Genomic DNA, 19,057 nt, shown 5'->3' on the forward strand with positions numbered 1-19,057 from the left:
CCCCCACCTCCTGCTCTCTATATTACTAAAAACGTATTATTTTTACCCCAGAGAATCACACCAGTGCATACGCTTCACTTGTGATGGAAAATCCTTTTTTTATTAATCCTTGTGTACCTTCTTATAAAAAGCTGAACACATCTCATCAGCCTAGCTATCCTGCCGTTTGGCATGCTCTGCTCTTGTTAACTGCATCTCCTGGAGGCAAATTGTATCAGTCTTAATATTTTTTTTAAAATAACTTGGATTTCTCTTTTGCCATTCCGTTGTTGTTTTTTAAATGATACACCTTATGCAAAATAGTGTTCTGTGACTTCTTACAGCAGAAGGTTCGTAGATTTCAAATTTATTGGTTTCCAGTGTCTTTTTTTTAAAAAAATTATTAGTGACGTGTCTAGATGCTCTACATAAATAACTATAGCAATCCAGATTTAGTCTAAAATGCATCCTTACCAATAAGAATATACAGTTGTGTATTATTTGCAGTTGATCATTCCAAAACATTAAAAACGTGAAACAATTACCGCCCTCTCACAAAGTTTGTCAGTTTAATCAAAGTAAACATAAGGAGAGCCCTGCTGGATTAGGCCGCCCCAATGCAGCATCCTATTCCCGCAGTAGCTATCCGGATGCCCAGGGAAAATCGGACTGCAAAAGCACTTTCCTCACAAACCATGTGTTTGTTTGGGCCCTGGGTGTGAGAGCCAAGGTGCATGTGCAGAGTTCTGGCTGAGAGGGGAAGTGTGTCAGAAGAAAAACCCGAAATCAGTCTCTCTATATTAGTAATATGTATTAATGTTACATTTATATATGAAACGATGGCACGTTTTTGTAATGTTTGTTGTTCCTTGAGTTGCCTGTTTTATTTTTCTCTTCACAGCAGAGGAATAGCATGTCTCTATGCTGTGAACAGAAAAATAAAACAGTGGTTTAGACATGGACTCCATATATAGATGGATTACAATAACAATGATTGACTCCCCCCCCCCCCACTTCTTGACCCTCATTTGCTACATTTGAAGAAACTAGGATACTAAAACTTCAGCATACTTCTGTTGTTCCCCACTCCCCAGGATGCAAGACATGCTGCTGAAGGAGAAATTTATACCAAACTTAACCAAAAGATTGATGAATTCATCCAGCTTGCTGACTATGATTGGACAATGAGTGAGCCAGATGGGAGAGCCAGTGGCTATTTAATGGATCTTATTAATTTCTTGAGGAGCACCTTTCAGGTTTTCACTCACTTGCCTGTAAGTATACAAATTGCAAGTAATTGCAGGTTTTATTTGTAATACAGTCTAAGGGTGCTAATGGCACACGTGGTGGAAGAAACAACAGTCCTGGGACCTGTATCAAACTTGCTTCGATCACAGATAGACCCAGTTCAGAAATGGGCTGAACTCTTGAAAAAAGAGTTCAGCATTGCAGGATTGGGTCTTGTTCAGGCTCAGGATTATGCATTCCCCACCCAAGCCCTTCTCTGGTCTGGCCGCTGGAGAGTACCAGAAGTTTCTGCTTTCTATTTGCAATTAATCATAATTAAGCACACTGTCTGTTTACAGGGAAAGTGCAAACCCAAGGCTTGTGGTTTGTTTCCATCTTAGCTGGGCCATTGTGATTTTCTAAGCAGAAGTTGGTCCATTCCCTCCTTTCCCTTGCTAGAATTAACCATGCTGTAGTGTTTCATCTGCATTGGAGCTAACCAGAATTTGCTTTATCCGGAATTAGCAAATGAGATTCCAGTCCTGCCTTCTTCTTTTTTGCTTCTCCTCCTCTTTTTTTAAAGAGCCCAGGCTAATGTTAATCATGGTGCCAGTGCCAACATTATTCTATTCCACATCTAACAATGAAACTACAAACTTGCTATATTTCATTTGAATCCACAACAGTGATGAAATAAAGCTTGGTTCTTGTTTTCTTCTTTTTAAGAAATTCATTTTTAAATGCACCGTAAACCAGTGCTTATTCACATATAATTGCTAGAAGATAAGAGAACCAATAATAATTCCTTACAGCATTGGGGGAAAACACTGCATGTTATGAAAATTCCCATTCCAGAAGTTCATAAACATTGACTGCTTTTCTATAAATCTGTCGATTTGAGGTTTATAATAACTTGCTATGAGATGAGTTGTTTTCTTTATAAAAATATTAATCTGCTGCTCCCTCATATAAAGTATCAAGGTGGTGTCCAATGGTATATACAAATGAAATAAACTATAGGATAGCATAAAACCAGCACAATCTCCCATATTGTGAATGGTTTTGCAGGTGAAACAGCTACTGCACAATTAAGTTCTTTTAAAAATGGACGTTTGCACACAATAACGTTTTCTACATTTTGTTCTTCCACTGCCTACCTTGCTACAACAGGAAAGTGTTTAGTGTTTACAGAGCTTTTGGGAAACATGGTGTAAAACGACTGTAACACCGCAACACAGGTTTTACAAGGAAGATTTTAAACTTTTCCCCTGAATCTTTTATTTTGTTTTGTTTTTTTAAATTGTACCCAGACTAGATTTTTTTAAAAAAAGTTTTAAACTATGTTGAAAACCACTTTGAGTTTCTTCCCTCTAAAATATAAGAAGTATGTAAACTGTTGTTATCAAGTCAAATATTCCTTTGCTTCAAGTATGTGGTCATTGTCTATTTTATGTTCTAGTTGTTATTTTGGCTGCTTATTAATTGGCTGGTTATATTTATGAAAATAAATATAAGTTAACCTGCTCAAGTTCGACTTAAATTTTATTTCATTGAAGGCAATGGACTCCTTATATTACAGGAGTGCTTCAAGAATAAAAATTATGTCTGGTCTCTGTGATCCATCCCGTCCAGTACAACTTGTTTTCTTGTTTTGTGTGAGAGTGTTTTACACTATATCTAGACGGTACTGAATCAAAGAAGTTAAGCTGGAAAACTTCTGAGATTCATTCAAAATCTATAATTCTGTGCTATGCTCTGGCACAGTGCAAACATGTTAGATTTCCTCAGTGGATTGTGTTTGGCTGCATTGGCAAGTGACAGAGACTAGACTTGATACATTTAACCAATGTGATTCACCATGGCCATGTTTGTACTAAGAGTTTCCCACAAGCTGGCTTTCTCCAGATGTTTACTGATACATGTTCAACCATGGCTAGCCTGCAGATGTTGTGCAATGGAAGAGAAGTCAGTATGTCAAATATCAGGTTGTAGCTGAAAGCACTTTAGTAGGGATTGAGAGCAACAAGGGCAGTTGAGAAGGAGGAGATGGATGCTGGACAGTTCCTTCTGAGAATTATTTGGCAGGCCTTGCCTGGATCTTCACTTGCAGCAAGATTATAGACAGTCACTTTACATCACATTGCTGATGAATCTTTCCTGTGTTAAGAAAGCTAGCTCATGAGGATTCACAGTTCTGTTCCAGGCCTTTGCCTGCTGTGCTGATTTTCAATTTGCAGGGAGTTTCCAGATGTATTCTGGACTGGCATACCATGCTGAAGGTATGAAGGAGGGTTGCCTTCTTGAAAAGATGGGGGTAGCAAGACTTGGTTCCAAGAGAAGCAGGATTTCAATTCATGGAAAGGCTTGGCTGACTAGATCAATGAGAAGCCTTAGGTGAAGGTCTTGACATTTGGTTGGTAAGTAAAGGAAATTTTACTTACAACATCATTCGTATACTGCCCAATGAACAATGTCTTCGGGTGGCTAACAATAGAAGTTTGAATCCATGAAAACAGGGAGAGCTCTAAAAATCATACAGTGAGAAATCAACTGCATTAGGAAACTAAATAAATGGGCACCTATAGCAGGAAAACATACATTAGTGCTCCAGAGCGCAAAAAGAAAGATCTTAAAATGCCTGTAAAAACAAAAAAGCCTTCATCTAGCACTGAAAAGACTTAGGTGCTGGGTGAGTTTTACATCTGAAGCAGCTGTGTGTGTACAAAGGGGTGGGGGCAAATCTATATCTCTTGAGAAGTTTTTGTTTGGGAGTTGATGGGGGTGGGGTGAAGTTGCCTTTAGAAAAAAACCTTCTCCTCCCCTCCAAAAAGCAAGCAAACAAAAACACCCTCCTGCAGAGATGCTGATAGAAGCCAAGTTTGTAGACAGCATCCACGTCATGCTCTGTACTTCCCAGGTAGTTGTAGGTAGGGGGAAAGCTTCTTTTATTGCTGAGAGACGAAGTGACCATATGATGTTGCTCTAGCTGATCAGATAATTGGTCCATCTAGTCCACTTGTGACTGTCCACCACTCTCCAGGGTCTGCAAATGCCCATTGCCTCCTAATCTGGAAAGTGGGATTCGTAGGTTGTTATCAATAAAGTTATTGGAGAGATAAAGGTGGCTTTGTCTTAGTGCAGGAGTGGCCAAACTTTGTTGGTCCAATAGGCTCCAATTGGTAGCTTCTCGGTGTGTCTGATTTATGCTAAAAGCAGCCTGGGTTTGCATTTAATGCCAATTTTCAACAGCTGTGAATGTAAGCTGCTCTTGTGAAGGAACAATTTGGAAGTATTTTCTAAGATTCCCAATTGTTCCTTTACTATCCTGCACCCGATGTCATATGCTGTCAGGTGAGTGACAGGTAGGCTTGGCATGGGGGAAATTGACTTGCAGGCCAAATTGAGAGGCCCGGCAGGCCTAATTTAGCCCATGGGGTGGACGTTCCCCACTTATTCAGTAGGGAAATGTATCTTAAACTATTAAATACTATGTCCATTGAAACTTGAAGCAAGTGTCTTTCTAGGATCAGACTGTAAGTTCCTAAGCCACAAGGCTGTAGGGGAAATCTCCCCATATATATGCCACTTCTGTAGGGTTGTAGTAGTTATGAGTTTGTAGCGTCCTTAGTGAACACAATATATTATGCAGCCATGTTCTTTGACTTGTGCCTGGCTACATCTTTACTATAGAACACGACCAGAAGCATAACCATGAAGTGACCTGGCATGGTCTTATTGGACAACAGATTCCAGAGGAGTCTTTCTCCAGAATTTCTATAATATCATTTTTCAAGCAAGTGTCACTTATTTACTTTTGACTTCAGGGATGAAAACATCTAAAACAGACACTAATGTAGAGGCAGCAATGTAAGGTGTTTCTGTTTTACACTTGCCTGTGAAAGCCTTTTAGTCATAAGTGTGTAGCTTGGTCAGTTTCTTAATATCTTTGCACCTTTTCGCATACAATGAATGGATTTGATCCGGTTTAGCTAGTCTATGGATGGAAATGCTCTTTCCATATATGGAAGGCACTGAGATCCAGTAGAGTAGAATAAGAGCCACTGACTTTTTTGGAAACTGGAGAAACTGTGGTTGGCACTACACACAGATCCACTGCAATGAAGTACACATCAAATTAATGCTTCTTTTGAGGCTAATTTTGGTCAAGGGAGTGGATTCCATGCACACCAGGAGAGGTTTCTCTGGGCACATGAGTGCCTGGAGTGGAGATTTCCTACCTGAGGAAGCTAGGCAAGTGATCTTTGCTGACCCCTCCTTCCCATTGAGGCTCCCTATTTCATCTCTCACACTGCTCCGGAGGCTGCAAAGGAAAGGAAGACTAGGTGAAGTTTGTCTCCCGATCTTCTTCCTCCAGAATGAGTGGAACACTACTGAGCACAACTCTGACTCCAGCCTCATAGCGTTTAACTATAAAGTACATCTGCAGCCCGCAATAAAGCTATCTTGTCTTTACTATGAGATATCTGCACAATTATCCTTATTGCCTGTAGCTTCCGTGGTGTCATCTGGTTGCTAGATATGTTTCTTTAGCTTTGTTTCCCTAAAAGTGTCTTTGTATTATATTTGTCTGTGTTGCCACTTGATAGCAACAGCATTGTTGTTGTTTTTTAGGGTAGGGTTTTTTTTTGTATTTCTACTGAAAACAAGCCTTTTTACATTTCTGATCCATTTAATGGATGGATGTATTTATTTTTAAACAGTGTCTGTTACTATTCCTTACACATATTTTTAGGAAAGTAGCAAAATAACAGATTGATGATGGCTGCGATGTAACATTTCCCCCATGTGTGAGCTGAAAGCACTTCTCCATTCACACAGACAAGAGTTGATGCTTCCTTCTGTCAGTGGCTTCTCATGACTCAAGGGATGCTGCTCTGGAGAAGCACTGATCTTGGAGATCAACATTTTGCCAGGGCGAGGGGTGTTACAGGGATCTGCTGCTGCTATAAAGGGGCATCCCAGAAGCCCCAGTACACAGTAGTAGAGCATCTGCAGAGATCTGGATTAATCCAAGGAGTTTTGAAATTATATGTTCCCAAAGCTCTTCAAATAGCACTTGAAACAAAATCTACCCAGCCTGTCTGCCGGAAAATACTGCTTATGTAGGATATTTTATTTCTCTGGCTTCTAGCACTGTGCTGTGTATTCATTACACTTTCAGACTATCACTTAAAAATTGTGTCTATTTGGCTCTTACAGCTGCAAACAGAAGACTAATTTGGCTGAACCATGGCAGATCAATCTCGAATAATAATTTCGAACCATTCCCATCTTCAGGAAAGAAAGCCTATTGGCAGACATTACTTATTTTCTCAAGAGCCCTCCCCTACCCCCTCTGACTGCTACCAAATGCAATTTAATGTTGACAGTGCATTTTTATTTTTTGTTTTGTTTTGATTGCCTTACTGGTTTCCTTCTCAGAATAACAACAATGACCATGCAGCTATGTCGGTAAGTAGATGCAAGCTGAAGAAAAAGCATGCACATGGAAAACTTAAACTATGAACTGCCTGCAGGCTTATTGCTTCAATTCTGAGTGACTTTATTTAAAACCCCTCTATTTATACTGATCTGACTCTATACTAAATTGTGTAGTTGCATGCAGAATCCAAGTTGAAGACTAACCTTGGTTTTTGGACATCAAGGCAGAAGGAACCTTTTAAAGCCTCATAGAAACATGATAGGGCATGTGTTGCATCTGAAATGAGATCATTCAAAGGAGACCATAAGACCTCTTGGATGGGAGGTCAGGTGTCAGAATGCAGCTATGGGGATGTGCATACGAAATAAGGTTAAAATGGCTAGATAGTGGCTGAGAATAAAGAGCTGGTGAAAGTTTTAGACAGTCTCTTTCAAAAACATACTTTTTGAAGTGAGGAGAATGTCTGCACCCAAATGTATTTCTTAAAAGATGATGGATTGCTTTAAAAGATTCATGCCCCAATTATTTTCAGGTCACCAACTCATTTTGAGTAGTTTACTTTGGTCCAACATAAATATTTGCATTATAATGAATAACTGCTACTTTCAGATTTGCTAGCGATTGGAAAGCTTCCTCCTTTATTATTTTTTTAAAAAGCTGATGCAGAATTGTGTTCTACTCATTTCCCTCAGGACACTTTCCCACTTTATAATGATTTTGCATCAACACTTTGGTAGAAAAAGTATGCAACAAACGAGATATGATGATCATGTTAGTTCCACACGTGTTGTGCTATAAGCATAAATAGTTGCAAGGGATCAACTCATTCCACGTCCCCTTCCACTGTGACATCTGACTTTCTGAAGACAAATTTAGAGGAAGATAAAAATGCTTAAAAGATATTGTTGCAGATAATGCCGGGGTAAAAAGCTCATGAAAGTACTGATAACATGAAAGGTAATTCTGGCTGACAGTCATGATGGCAGCCATAAGGAAATCTGATGTCCAAAGTGGAAAGCAGTCCCCCAAATGGCTACCATATGGCAGCCATGCCTTCTCCAGTTATCTCTAGATAACACAATATTTCAGTTGCTGGTCAGGGCTGCTTCATGCATGAAAACTATAACATGAGTGGATCCCAGTTATACATCATAAAGCTTCACTTGTCTGAAGCATACACATGTATTTTATTTCAATGCATATTCACCATTAAAGCATGTTGCAAAGCTGCGTTTGGCTGTCTCTCTGTAAAATAGCATATTGGTATGTGGAGTATAGTTTGAAACCTTATATCCAGCTCAGCGGAATATTTATCCTTCAGTCACGTATTGATAATTCTTACCGTTCATGATCTTCAGTCTAGTTGAAAAAGTGTGCTTCTAAGTTGTTGCTTCTGTTGTTTGATTCAAATTTTATTCAGTTGTTCATGCAAATCTGTTCCTCCCCACTCCCTGCCCCTGTTCTAATTTCTGCACATTTTAAACATGTAGAAAGAATGCAGTGTGTGTCCTAACTTGCTTAGAGAGGACAACTGGAAAAATGCCCTCTGACACTAATGTGTTTCCTGGATATTGAGACCCATCTCTAAAACAGCAGATAGAGGCACTGAGGGGATGGATGTTTTCCAGTGGCTTAGTCATGTTAGTCTGTTGCAACGAAAACGAGTCTTCTTGTACCTTATAGACTACAGAAAGACGTTATAGCATAAGCTGTCATGAACTATGGTCCCCATGATCACATGCAACAGGATTAATGTATGGAAGAAGTCCAGGCTTACTTACAACCACCTTCCAGCTGTACTGGTGATAGTTATGAACATAGGGAATTGCTTTGTACTGCATCAAGCCACTAGTCTACCTAGCTCAGAACTACATTGACTTGCAGTGGCTCTACAGGGTTTCAGATGGGGAGATTATGCAAATACTTCTAACAATGAAGAATGGGAAAGTATTATTAGATTGTTTATTTATAATTTCTCCACTAAGAAAAAAGAAATTGGGTGGTTTGCCCGGAGTTAGAAACTGATCTTCAACTGATTTCCTAGCAGCCTTATCCATTTTCTCAAGTAAAACTTACAGTCACCTTGATTTGCTAAGAGGTAATTGGCCTTATCTTTCCAGAGTTGTTACCAGTTGTTGTGAGCCATTTGGCTTCCCCCAGCTCTGCTAAGGATTTTGCTGTTACGTGTTTGCTTTCACCTTAGAGTTCCTCAGAAAAAAACATTTCCAGATGCTTTAATTTAACTGTTAGCAATGGTGGAGGTAACACAAATGAGGTGAACAACTGAGTTATCATAATCCAATTCTTGTGTGGTCTAAAACAGACTTTGAATATTCTGGAAAAAAATGTAGGATATGCTGTTTTCCCCTCAACGATTATATATAAAAAATCACTGGCAAAATTAGATGTTGGTGGAATGAAAATGGTTAAAGTTTGTCTGATAACTAAGCCTTTCCAAGAGTCTTTATGTTCATAACATATATTCAGAAACCATTATCACAGAATTCAGACCTTTGTTTTAAGATCACAATCATGTGCCATGATCCTAAAAAGCTGCTAGCATATTTGCCTATGATGTGCTCGTATAAAGCATCCTAATTACTTTCTTAGCAGCTATTGCCATGTGGACGTTAGTTTGACCATCTTAATCAATTGCTTCTGTGTTATAGAAATTTCAGATATTCCCAGCATGCCTTTTAGATCAGTTTTTAAGAGACACAATTGTAAACACACCTATTATTATGACTGTTGTTGTTGTTTGTGATATTTTTAATTAAATAAAAGGGGTAATTTAGTGCTGCTATTAGATCAACAGGAAGATTCAATTCTTGCTATCAGGAGAATACTTGATTTAGCATTCTTAAATATGTGAGTTACCCTTTAGATTCAATACATTGAAAAGAAAGCTTCTGCTTAATGTGTGATTTAATATTGTTAAACTAATTATGAAGCTAGACTTTCAGATATAACAGACAAGTCTTGTTGTTCCCTGTTTGCTTGGGGGATTGTGGATTGTGTTTTATTGTTCCCTTGATTGGCAGTAAAAGCCTTATTTCACAGCTTGCAGCGAGGAGCTATTGGATAAAGGGTGGTGGCGCTCCACAAGCTATATTCAAAAACTGTCAATCAAAAGCCCACGTAGGCTACTTAGAGAATGGAGTTTCTTACTGATTCTTCCAAATGTCGTCTCATGCTGTCCTTGATTGGCATAGCCTGGCAGGGAGGATGGATGAATCTGTCACCGGCTGGTTAATTGTGTTGCTGGTCTCAGTCTGACATCAGGTCTTTGACTCTTAAGTGGCTCAATACAAAACAAATTAGCAGATTGTAGTCATATTTCTCATCCTATATGCTTTGACTTTGTTGAATGCAGTCCATAAATCATATTGACTGACACACTACTGAATGATGAAAGCTGCTTTTGAGACAGCTAGCTATGAGTCTAGAAAGCAGCACCGTGAAGGTGCCATGCAAGAAGGATGCATATGGCTGACCCTTTGGGAATTTCCTAGGAGCCAAATGTCTCTTTACGGCAATTGTTCTTAAGAGAAAAGCTTTCGGATACTACAGAAAGGATTTAACATGTCAGCAGATTCTCTTTTACAAGTTCCTTTGAAATCTAAGACGTTTGTCTAAGGGTTTTCTTTTTCTCCCAAACTTGTATTTCAGCAAATGTGACGGGTGGGTAAGCTGAAGGTGTCCTATCTTCTAGCAGGTGTTATTGGTGATTTCTTTTTTAATGTAAGAGAATACTTATTTCTTGAACTTTGCCGTGATGGTATAAATATGGATAATTGATGAATCAAGACAAAGGTGTTAGTAGTTGTTGGGTAGTAGTAATTGAAGGGAACCGAAACAAAACTGTTTCCCCCACTTAAGTTAAATATACATAATGGATGTAAGAGCATCAAACAGGGATCCAATGCTGATGATTAAGGATGATTTTTAAGGCCCTTTGATAAGCATTCATTCAGAATCTATGCAATGATGTTATAGTTTCTTGCATGTAAGAAATTGAAAGCGTTGGGTAACAAAAGATGCTTCAAACTGCCCTGTTAAGTCTAGAGACATGGGCTCACTTGCTCAAGATGAATTTGAACAAATACCTCCTTGTAACCCACCCTCATTTGCCAGTTTTGTGCATTTTTAATTTGGAAGACCTGTATACTTACAACAATTTAAAAGTTATTGGTAAACTGAGCAGTAAAAAACAGATTCAGGTACCTATGACTTACAGTTAAAAGTTCAAATGTTTAGACTTGGCTTCTTTATCTTGGTCCAAAATGAAAACCTACATGGTCTCAAATGGTTATAACATGTTCCTTTTCCCTCTTCTGCTTTTTTCTTTACTGTGCCATGAGAGCAATAAGCCTGTAGTCCGAGTGCATAGTTGAAAGCAATTAAAAAAATTCATTTTAGGGGGTTAGCATTTGTCTACCATTATAACAAACATTTAATGTATCTGTATGAAACCTAACTCTTAAAAAGCCACACAAATTATCATGCTGTGTATTGTAACCATTACCTTGGGCTCCAGTACTATTGCAACCAATTTTAAACAACTGAATGCATAGGTTTGGTGAGAAATGTGAAATGGAATATTTGTATAACAATATAGTCCATAATATAATTGCATTTTGGATTTAATTGGATGTTATGTTTTTTGATAACTTCACTAATATGCTTACTGTTACTACATTACAGTAGCATCAAAAAATTATGTAAAATAGGACATGGAGCTGATTTGATGGGGTGCTGCATTAAATCAAAATGCAGTTGCTCCATTAAATCAAAATGATATTTCCATCAAGTATCTTAAATCAGCTACATCATAATTGAATTAAGCCCATTGATTCTTTTCTCCTCCTCCCCGCCCCAATTCTCCCCCCCCCCATTCATATTGATATTGTTCCATTTGGGGAATTAGAACTGCATGTCCCCCAGTCTGGTCACTGCTGGGTTTCAGACATTTCAAGCATGTTCCGGTGTGTTTTCATTTATTTCGTTTTCTGTTGACACTTGGTTTGTACCTGCCAAATGTTAGTTTCATAAAAGCTTTCAGTTTTTAAATGTCCACCAAAGAGGATGTGTCATGGACCATGAACAGAACATATACTTTAGTATCCAGTAATAATAAATACAAACCAAAAATAGGAAAATTTTCAAAATTGAGTCTTTTTCTGTCTGTTTGGTTCTAAAGGTAGCTGAACACATACAGATGCTAAGTAGGTTATCTGCCCCAAATAACCTTAAACTTTAAGTCATAGTTCAAATCTATAATGAACAGCTTAACCTGTCTATAGAAACCAAATTTATCTTCTGTGAGGGGTTGTCATTTCTCTCCTTTTGAATCAGTACGTTTGGTATGCAACAAGATATAGGCCTGGTTTGCATCAAACCATGGTTTAAGTGAGCCTTTGTTAATAAACCATGATTAGCATTATATGTGAACTATGCCCCTATTACTGTGGTTTGTTAGTGGGGGAAAATGCAATGATTTGTTCTTGGCTTACTGACGTTACCTTCAGTATGGCCTAGCGTTAAACACGAACCTGGACATATAATGCAATTTAATGCTTTATTTAGGAATGGCATCATTCGTATTATATAGCACAATTCTGTGCATGTTTCCAGAGAAGTAAATCCTATTGTATTTGATAGGGCGTACTTCCAGATGTGTAGGATTGCAGTCTTAAGATGAAACCCAGTGATTCTTACCTAAGAGTAAACTTGATTGAACCCAGGGGAGTTACTTCTGAGTAAACATGCACGGGATTACACTGTTGAGCATACTAGTGTTTAAACTCACAAATTACCAAAGTATTAAAGCAAATTCTTATATTTTCCAGTGTATTTAATTTAGAATTGAGGAGAGCCCTAAAATGTTAGCAGTAACTTTTGTTAACATTCTTTAACTGTTCCTTCTGATTAGATTAGAATTCATACCTGTGCTTTGATCCAGCCACTTATTTAGAAATAATTTCCATTAAAATCAATGAGACTTGCTTCTCTGGAAATGTGTATAAGCTGTTGTGTTGGCGTGTTTAACCTGCCTTTTCCATCACTGGCACTGACATTTATGCTATAATTACTGGAGCAGAAATGTGTACCATGAAACATGTATGTATACTTGAACAGCAGAGGGCTGCATATGACTTCATGGATTAATTATTTTTAGAATTCTCGTTCTCCCAAATGTATAGGTGCATAGATAGAGAAGGGAATATTTGAATTGTCAAGCTTGAAATGTGTAGCATTCCAGGAAATCCATTTTAATAGTGTTAAGGCAAGTGTTTTCTGTAAACCTGTTTTATGATGTGTGTTGCTGAATGTATATAAAATGTTGGTTTCAGTTGTGTGTTTACATATTAACATTGTCATTTGAAAATACTATTCTAAATAAAGCTACTATTCGTAAACAGAATTTTAAAAAATTACTGTACAACAGGAAGATGTAGCATTTACTGTCTGTTTGTTCTTGGGCTTTGTAAATGTGGGAGAAAATGACCATTCTGACAAAACATACTTACCTATTCTTACAACTTCTTGCCTTTTTTTTTTTAATAGGGAAAAGTGGCGCAGACTGCTTGTATGTCAGCTTGCCAGCATCTGTCAACTTCCCTGATGCAGATGCTGTTGGATAATGATTTAAAACAAATTAGCATGGGAGCCATTCAGCAGTTTAATTTAGATGTCATACAGTGTGAATGTAAGTATGAGATTCTGAGCTATAAGTTATGAGACAGTCATTCTTGTTTAGCGGGAGGATGTAAATATCCATTATATGTGCATTACTGTAATAAATAAATGTGGAAACTGGGGATCAATGAGATATTTCTGTTTATTCAAGCAACGGTTCAAGAGTTGTTTGTTTGTTTGTTTGTTTGTTTGTTTGTTTGTTTGTTTGTTAAATTTGTATGCCACCCTTCATCTGAAGTTCACAACATTGGTTGGATACCTTCTAGAAGCCTAGTAGTTTAATTCATTGGAATAAGATGGAATAACTTAATAGATCTGTAACCATTTAAAATCCTTATCAACATTTACACTAATATATATGTTCGTTTTTCCTCTGAACTGCAGTCAAAACATTATAGCTTCTAACATTTGCAGTTGTAGGCAATGTCTTCTGGTAGTATTTAATTCCTAAAAGAGAAAGTCTTAGGATCAGTCTGTAAATCACTTGAAACTTAAGCAACTGAAAAAAGAGAGTTTTATTTGCCATTCATTTAAAATTTGTTAGTATTTGTCTTTCAGAAACTGTTCTGGTGAGTTTCTTTTCAACAGAACTCTAAAAGAACCAATTGAGAGGTCTTAACATTTAAAATGTTTATAAATATATTATACTAATTTAGCAGTGGAACAAATGGAATAGGGAATCTCAGTTCTTCAAAATTGTAAGCACACAATGCCCTGCCCCCATCTCTCTCAATCCCCCCCATTGTATTTTTCTCTTGTTATTTGTTTGTTTTGTAACACAAAATAAAATCTGTAATAAAAACTAATTAAAAAAAAGTTTTTAAGCAAACAACTGGACATTTCCATTTTTGGCTGCCATGAGTTGCAGTAAAACCAACTCTTTGCTTCTCATATACTAAAATGTCCTTAATCTGTTTTATAAAGCTATATTAAATTTGCTCAGTTTGTAAACCCGCCCCCCACATTTCCTGTTTGACATATTAAACAACTAAGAGATCATTGTGTGTTTTTTGTTTTTCATAACATAGTGGTTCGGCATCTGTTGCAATGCTTCTGTTACAGAATATCTTGTGTGGTAGGAACCATTACATAATGGCTTTGAGTTCCTTCCAACCTTATAATATTTATATTATTGTAGAAAAATGTAACCTTGGGTCTACAGTTTATACTGTACTGGAAGGAGAAAGTAAAACCATGACTTTAATACTGGAACATGTTTAGTAAGGTAAGTCTGTCAGCTGTTACTGGCTATATTAAAGCAAGTGCTTTGATACTATTTTAAAGGAAAAAAATAGTAATGAGAAGTGAGGATGGTAGGACCTCACTCCACAAGTAAAATATGCTCTTGCTTCAAATTCAGCCGGAATCTTTGCTTGGTAGGAAATGTCATTGTTTCAGGTCACTCATACAAGTGTTACTGACTCATTACTTAAGGTATTAAAAAGAAGGTCTAAGTTCACTTCAAGAAGTTCAAAATAGGTGATTCAACATTTGTAAACTTGAGCTGTTCCCTGAAAAATTCAACTAAAACACAGGCAGTCTTGCTTAATGGGTGTGCTACACACACACACTCTCTCTCTCTCTAGAATGTGCTGAATTTGCTTTCTTTCTGACATTTCTTTCACAAGCTGTACCATAAGCACATTCCACGAATCACTGTGCCAGCTGTGATTTATGATCTTACCACCCACTCCCTTCAGCTTCGCCCCTCCTGGGTCAACATTTTGAGCTTGGTACTTGGTGACAGTGCCATTTACCCTAGGAAGTGTCTTGCTACTGTATGCGATTAGATGATGTGGAAAAAGGAAGTAGCCAATATACCAAGATGTGATTCCATGAGCACTCTCGCATCTGATACAGAAACCTTTTGGAATTGTTAATTGACTTTTGGCGTTCTAGCTGCTACCTGATTTCACCATTATGCATCACTGAAATGTCCAGCGAGACAACTGGTAGAAGTTGTCTAAAAGGCAGCTTATGCACTGTTCCCAAACCTTTCCCTGCAAGGTGCAACCACAGGAGAGTTTTGGAAGTATTACATAATGCAGTCTCAGTTTATGTAGGATGATAGACCTGGCCAGTTACCAGAATGCCATGTGAACTGAATGTGAAGCATCACCTAGTGTCCTCTGCAACATTCCTGGTTTTCGTATCATAGGGATGTCTTAGCAGACCAAACAATATGGGAAAGGCTTTCTGTTGGTTTAAGGTATAGCATTATAACTTAACAAATCCACACATGCAGTGTGGTGGCTATTTTCTTTAAGAAATGTGTAAACTGCTTTCTGCCTTTAAAACCATTCAAAGTGATTCATAGATTATGCGTTCACTTTAGCAGCAGATGTTCATGTTTTAGGCTAATACTCATTTTGTCATTCTGAACTTCTGAATGGCAGCTTTGCAGGGAGGTAATATCCTAGATGTGATACTGCAGCTTGCTACAGCGAATTCAGTTTTTCCTTTTGTCTCACAAGCTGAAGTGGACCATGCAACTGTATCATAAACATGACAGCTGATCATTATTCCTCAACCAAGTGATATATCAGAAAACATAGCAGCAGAATAAAATTACAAATAGTTTACAATATTCAGGTTACAGTCAGAAGCCAAACAAGTAAAAAAACAAAACAAAACACTGACCAACAGCCTACTGAAAAAGCCAGCTTCTTAACCTGGTGCTGAACAAACCACAGTGTAGTGGACAATTCCTCAAAGGTTGAGCCCTTTGCTAAAGAGGCGAGTTCTGGTAGCATAATAGCAGTGACATCTATGTGTATGTGAAAACCCATTGGAATAATTAGAGAATCCTTGATGTGATATTTTTTCCATGGAACCAAACCATGAACCATAAGGGTGTAGAATTGATTTTCTTGAATCCCAACGCCTTATTCCATGTGGCAGACTATATTTGAAACTCAGCGGTGGTCTGTGAGGAAAATAAATCCCATACTCCATACTCACCTAAAGTAGCCCCCCTTTGATATTGCTGCCCTTGCCTAGATCTTGGCTAAAGCAGGTGCCCAATGTATTTAGACAGTGTCTCCATTATACACATGCACCAAGGGCTTGCTTTAGACCATGAAGAACATCTATCAATACTCGGTCAGGGTCTGATTAACCGATAGAAATTGCTTGGGATGCTATGGACAAATGCACTTGTTCTCTCTCTCTCTCTCTCTCTCTCTCTCTCTCACACACACACACACACACACACACACAGAAAGAGAGAGAGAGAGAGAGAGAGAGAGAGAGAGAGAGAGAGAGAAACTTGTCTTATGGAGATGTCTTATGGAGATACCTCTGAGTTTGGGGACTCTGTCTCAGACTGAACTGGATCAACTCCAAATATGGATCAAAACAGGGAGATCTGTTTGTAACTATGACATAAAAGCAATGCTTACTGTGAAGCCTCAAATAATAAAATTTTATTACATTTGGATGAAGCGCATTTAAATTCAAATACCTGAGTTTACACCATGTTTCTTGAAAGTAAGATCCATTGGAAATCAATGGGACTGATTTTCAAGTGGCATAGTTAGGACTGTGATGTAAAAATGGGCATATTGCAGCTTGTCTGCTTATTCCCTTTACCTGGTCTATAACATAGCCTGCATACTACAGTGGTACCTCAGGTTACATACGCTTCAGGTTACAGACTCCGCTAACCCAGAAATAGTACCTCAGGTTAAGAACTTTGCTTCAGGATGAGAAAAGAAATTGTGCAGTGCAGCAGCAGCAGGAGGTCCCATTAGCTAAAGTGGTGCTTCAGGTTAAGAACAGTTTTAGGTTAAGAACAGACCTTCAGAACGAATTAAGTACATAACCAGAGGTACCACTGTAATTGCTCAGCTTCTGTATGGTTTGCATTTTAATGTATGGTCTTCTTACATAGCTTTTACACTCTTTTGAATTTCAAGAGTAGAATTCCATTACGAACAACTTGTTAAAGGCATAAACACGTTCTATCTTTTCTGTAACTCTGCTTAGATTATTCTGCCTGTTTGGATCTTTATGCTCCCTCCCTTCTTACTGTCAGTCTTCTACCATGGTTAGGCTTAGGGACTAACCATCCCATTTTGCCACCGGAAGTGAAATGGGAATGTGCCACTGCCTTCCTTCAGCCATGCTACCCCCCCTTCCACTGCTGCCACAATGCCTCTCCCCTTGCCACAGCTGTTGAGTGAAGGGGCATTCTGCAATGTGTTCCTGCTCATCTTCTCTGCCCCAGGTCCGAGAAAATGAGCGGCAGTGTGACACACCAGAACGCCTCTCCTCCCTCCAAAATTTGGCGAGAAGGGGATATTCTGCTAGTGGTGGAAGCGATTGGGCAGGCAGGGTGCTGCCTCTGGTTAGGCTAAGAAGATTTTATAGAGCAAATGCTATAATGACAAAATTAGATGCTGACATCTTTGGAACTGATAATAATTTTGAAAGGCTTTTCTGATAAATTCACCATGCAAAACAAAGAAAAGCTGCCTCCTTTTCGTGCTATTTGGGGACACAGGAATTCTGCATTGTAGGACAGAGGTGAAATGTTGGGAGAATATGCCAATGAAGGTGTGTTTCCAGATCATTGATCTTAAAAATGTCAATATCCCAGTGCTTGGTGATCCATGTTATAGTGAAAAGAAATTCTGGATTCTTGATTGAAAAGATTTCTTGTTATTGTTCTTACAGTGTTCGCCAGCTCTGAGCCTGTACCTGGATTCCACGGAGAAACCTTACAGTTAGCATTCATCGACCTCAGACAAGTAAGACATTATTTGTATGCCTGTTAATGGTCACATTTTTTCTGAACACCAAGCCTTTGATTCATAGTCCAAGCAACCCTATGTGTTAGCAGATGACATGAAGTCCACTCACACAATGACTTGTTGACCCTCCATCCCCGGCTGCATTGCATGCTGCTCTGTAGGTTCGCTAGAGGGTGGCTTGGGAGAAGCAAGATGCCGCTGCAGGAAGCCAGGCTGGGGAAACCCTGGGGCTTCTGAGCCACATCATCAGATGCTTATGCCATAAATGTGTTTGTTGGTCTTGATTTTGTTGCAACAGACATAGCACGACTACCCCTCTGACATTTTGGGAAATTTGGGGAAATGACTATCCCACTACTTCACGTGTAACAAGCAAAAGGGTATAGCTATTCAGTTGTCAGAATGTGAGGTTGAATTATTATGCATTTGCAGAGTTGTAAATTTGAATGAAAAGGCTGTTTTAATATACGCTGATCTCATAATGAGTACAACCTTGACCCATATTTCTGTGTGGTGCTATGTGAAATAGTTAAGTGGTAAGTAAGTTCAAATGATGGCTTTCGTATGGGTTTGTTTGTTTTTTAAACATGTTTAAGGCTAGAGTTATCATGCATCATCATTAAAAGCAACATTTTATTCTGTAGAATATAATCTCTTGTCGATCTTTTACTTTAGGCTGAAATCATATTTGAGACTGCATGATTCTAGTAGGGCCTTATGAGGAGAGGAAAATGAAAATTATATATATATATATATATATATATATATATATATATATATTCTCCTTAATTTACCTTTTGTGGGGTGCACCTTTTGCATTTCCTCACATCATAGGATTTCTAATTTTTATTGTTATTAGTAATCTCTTTTACATAACTAGTCTATTGTTTGCTTTAAAATCATTACCCAATTCATTTTCACAACTACCCAGTGAAGGTAGGCCATTATGATAAAT

The 19,057-nt window shown here is 38.2% G+C and overlaps 1 protein-coding gene across 13 annotated transcripts in view; it reads left to right on the plus strand.

Moving 5' to 3' along the window:
* Positions 1-19,057, plus strand: part of EXOC6 (exocyst complex component 6) — a gene marked incomplete at its 3' end in the record, with an annotated part of 99,865 nt that overhangs the window by 50,706 nt on the left and 30,102 nt on the right. For 7 of the 13 annotated variants that reach the window (XM_081006780.1, XM_081006781.1, XM_081006774.1 and 4 more), the window contains exons 18-20: positions 1,074-1,253; positions 13,217-13,358; positions 18,026-18,099. In XM_081006780.1, the coding sequence (XP_080862906.1) occupies positions 1,074-1,253; positions 13,217-13,358; positions 18,026-18,099 (396 nt within the window). Of the gene's footprint in view, positions 1-1,073; positions 1,254-6,648; positions 6,679-10,318; positions 12,131-13,216; positions 13,359-18,025; positions 18,100-19,057 lie in introns of those variants that run through there. The other 6 variants (XM_081006779.1, XM_081006773.1, XM_081006778.1 and 3 more) reach the window with 2 other exon arrangements.

The sequence above is a fragment of the Podarcis pityusensis genome (genome assembly GCF_964106645.2).
Source record: "Podarcis pityusensis genome assembly, chromosome: 5".
NCBI lineage: Eukaryota > Metazoa > Chordata > Lepidosauria > Squamata > Lacertidae > Podarcis > Podarcis pityusensis.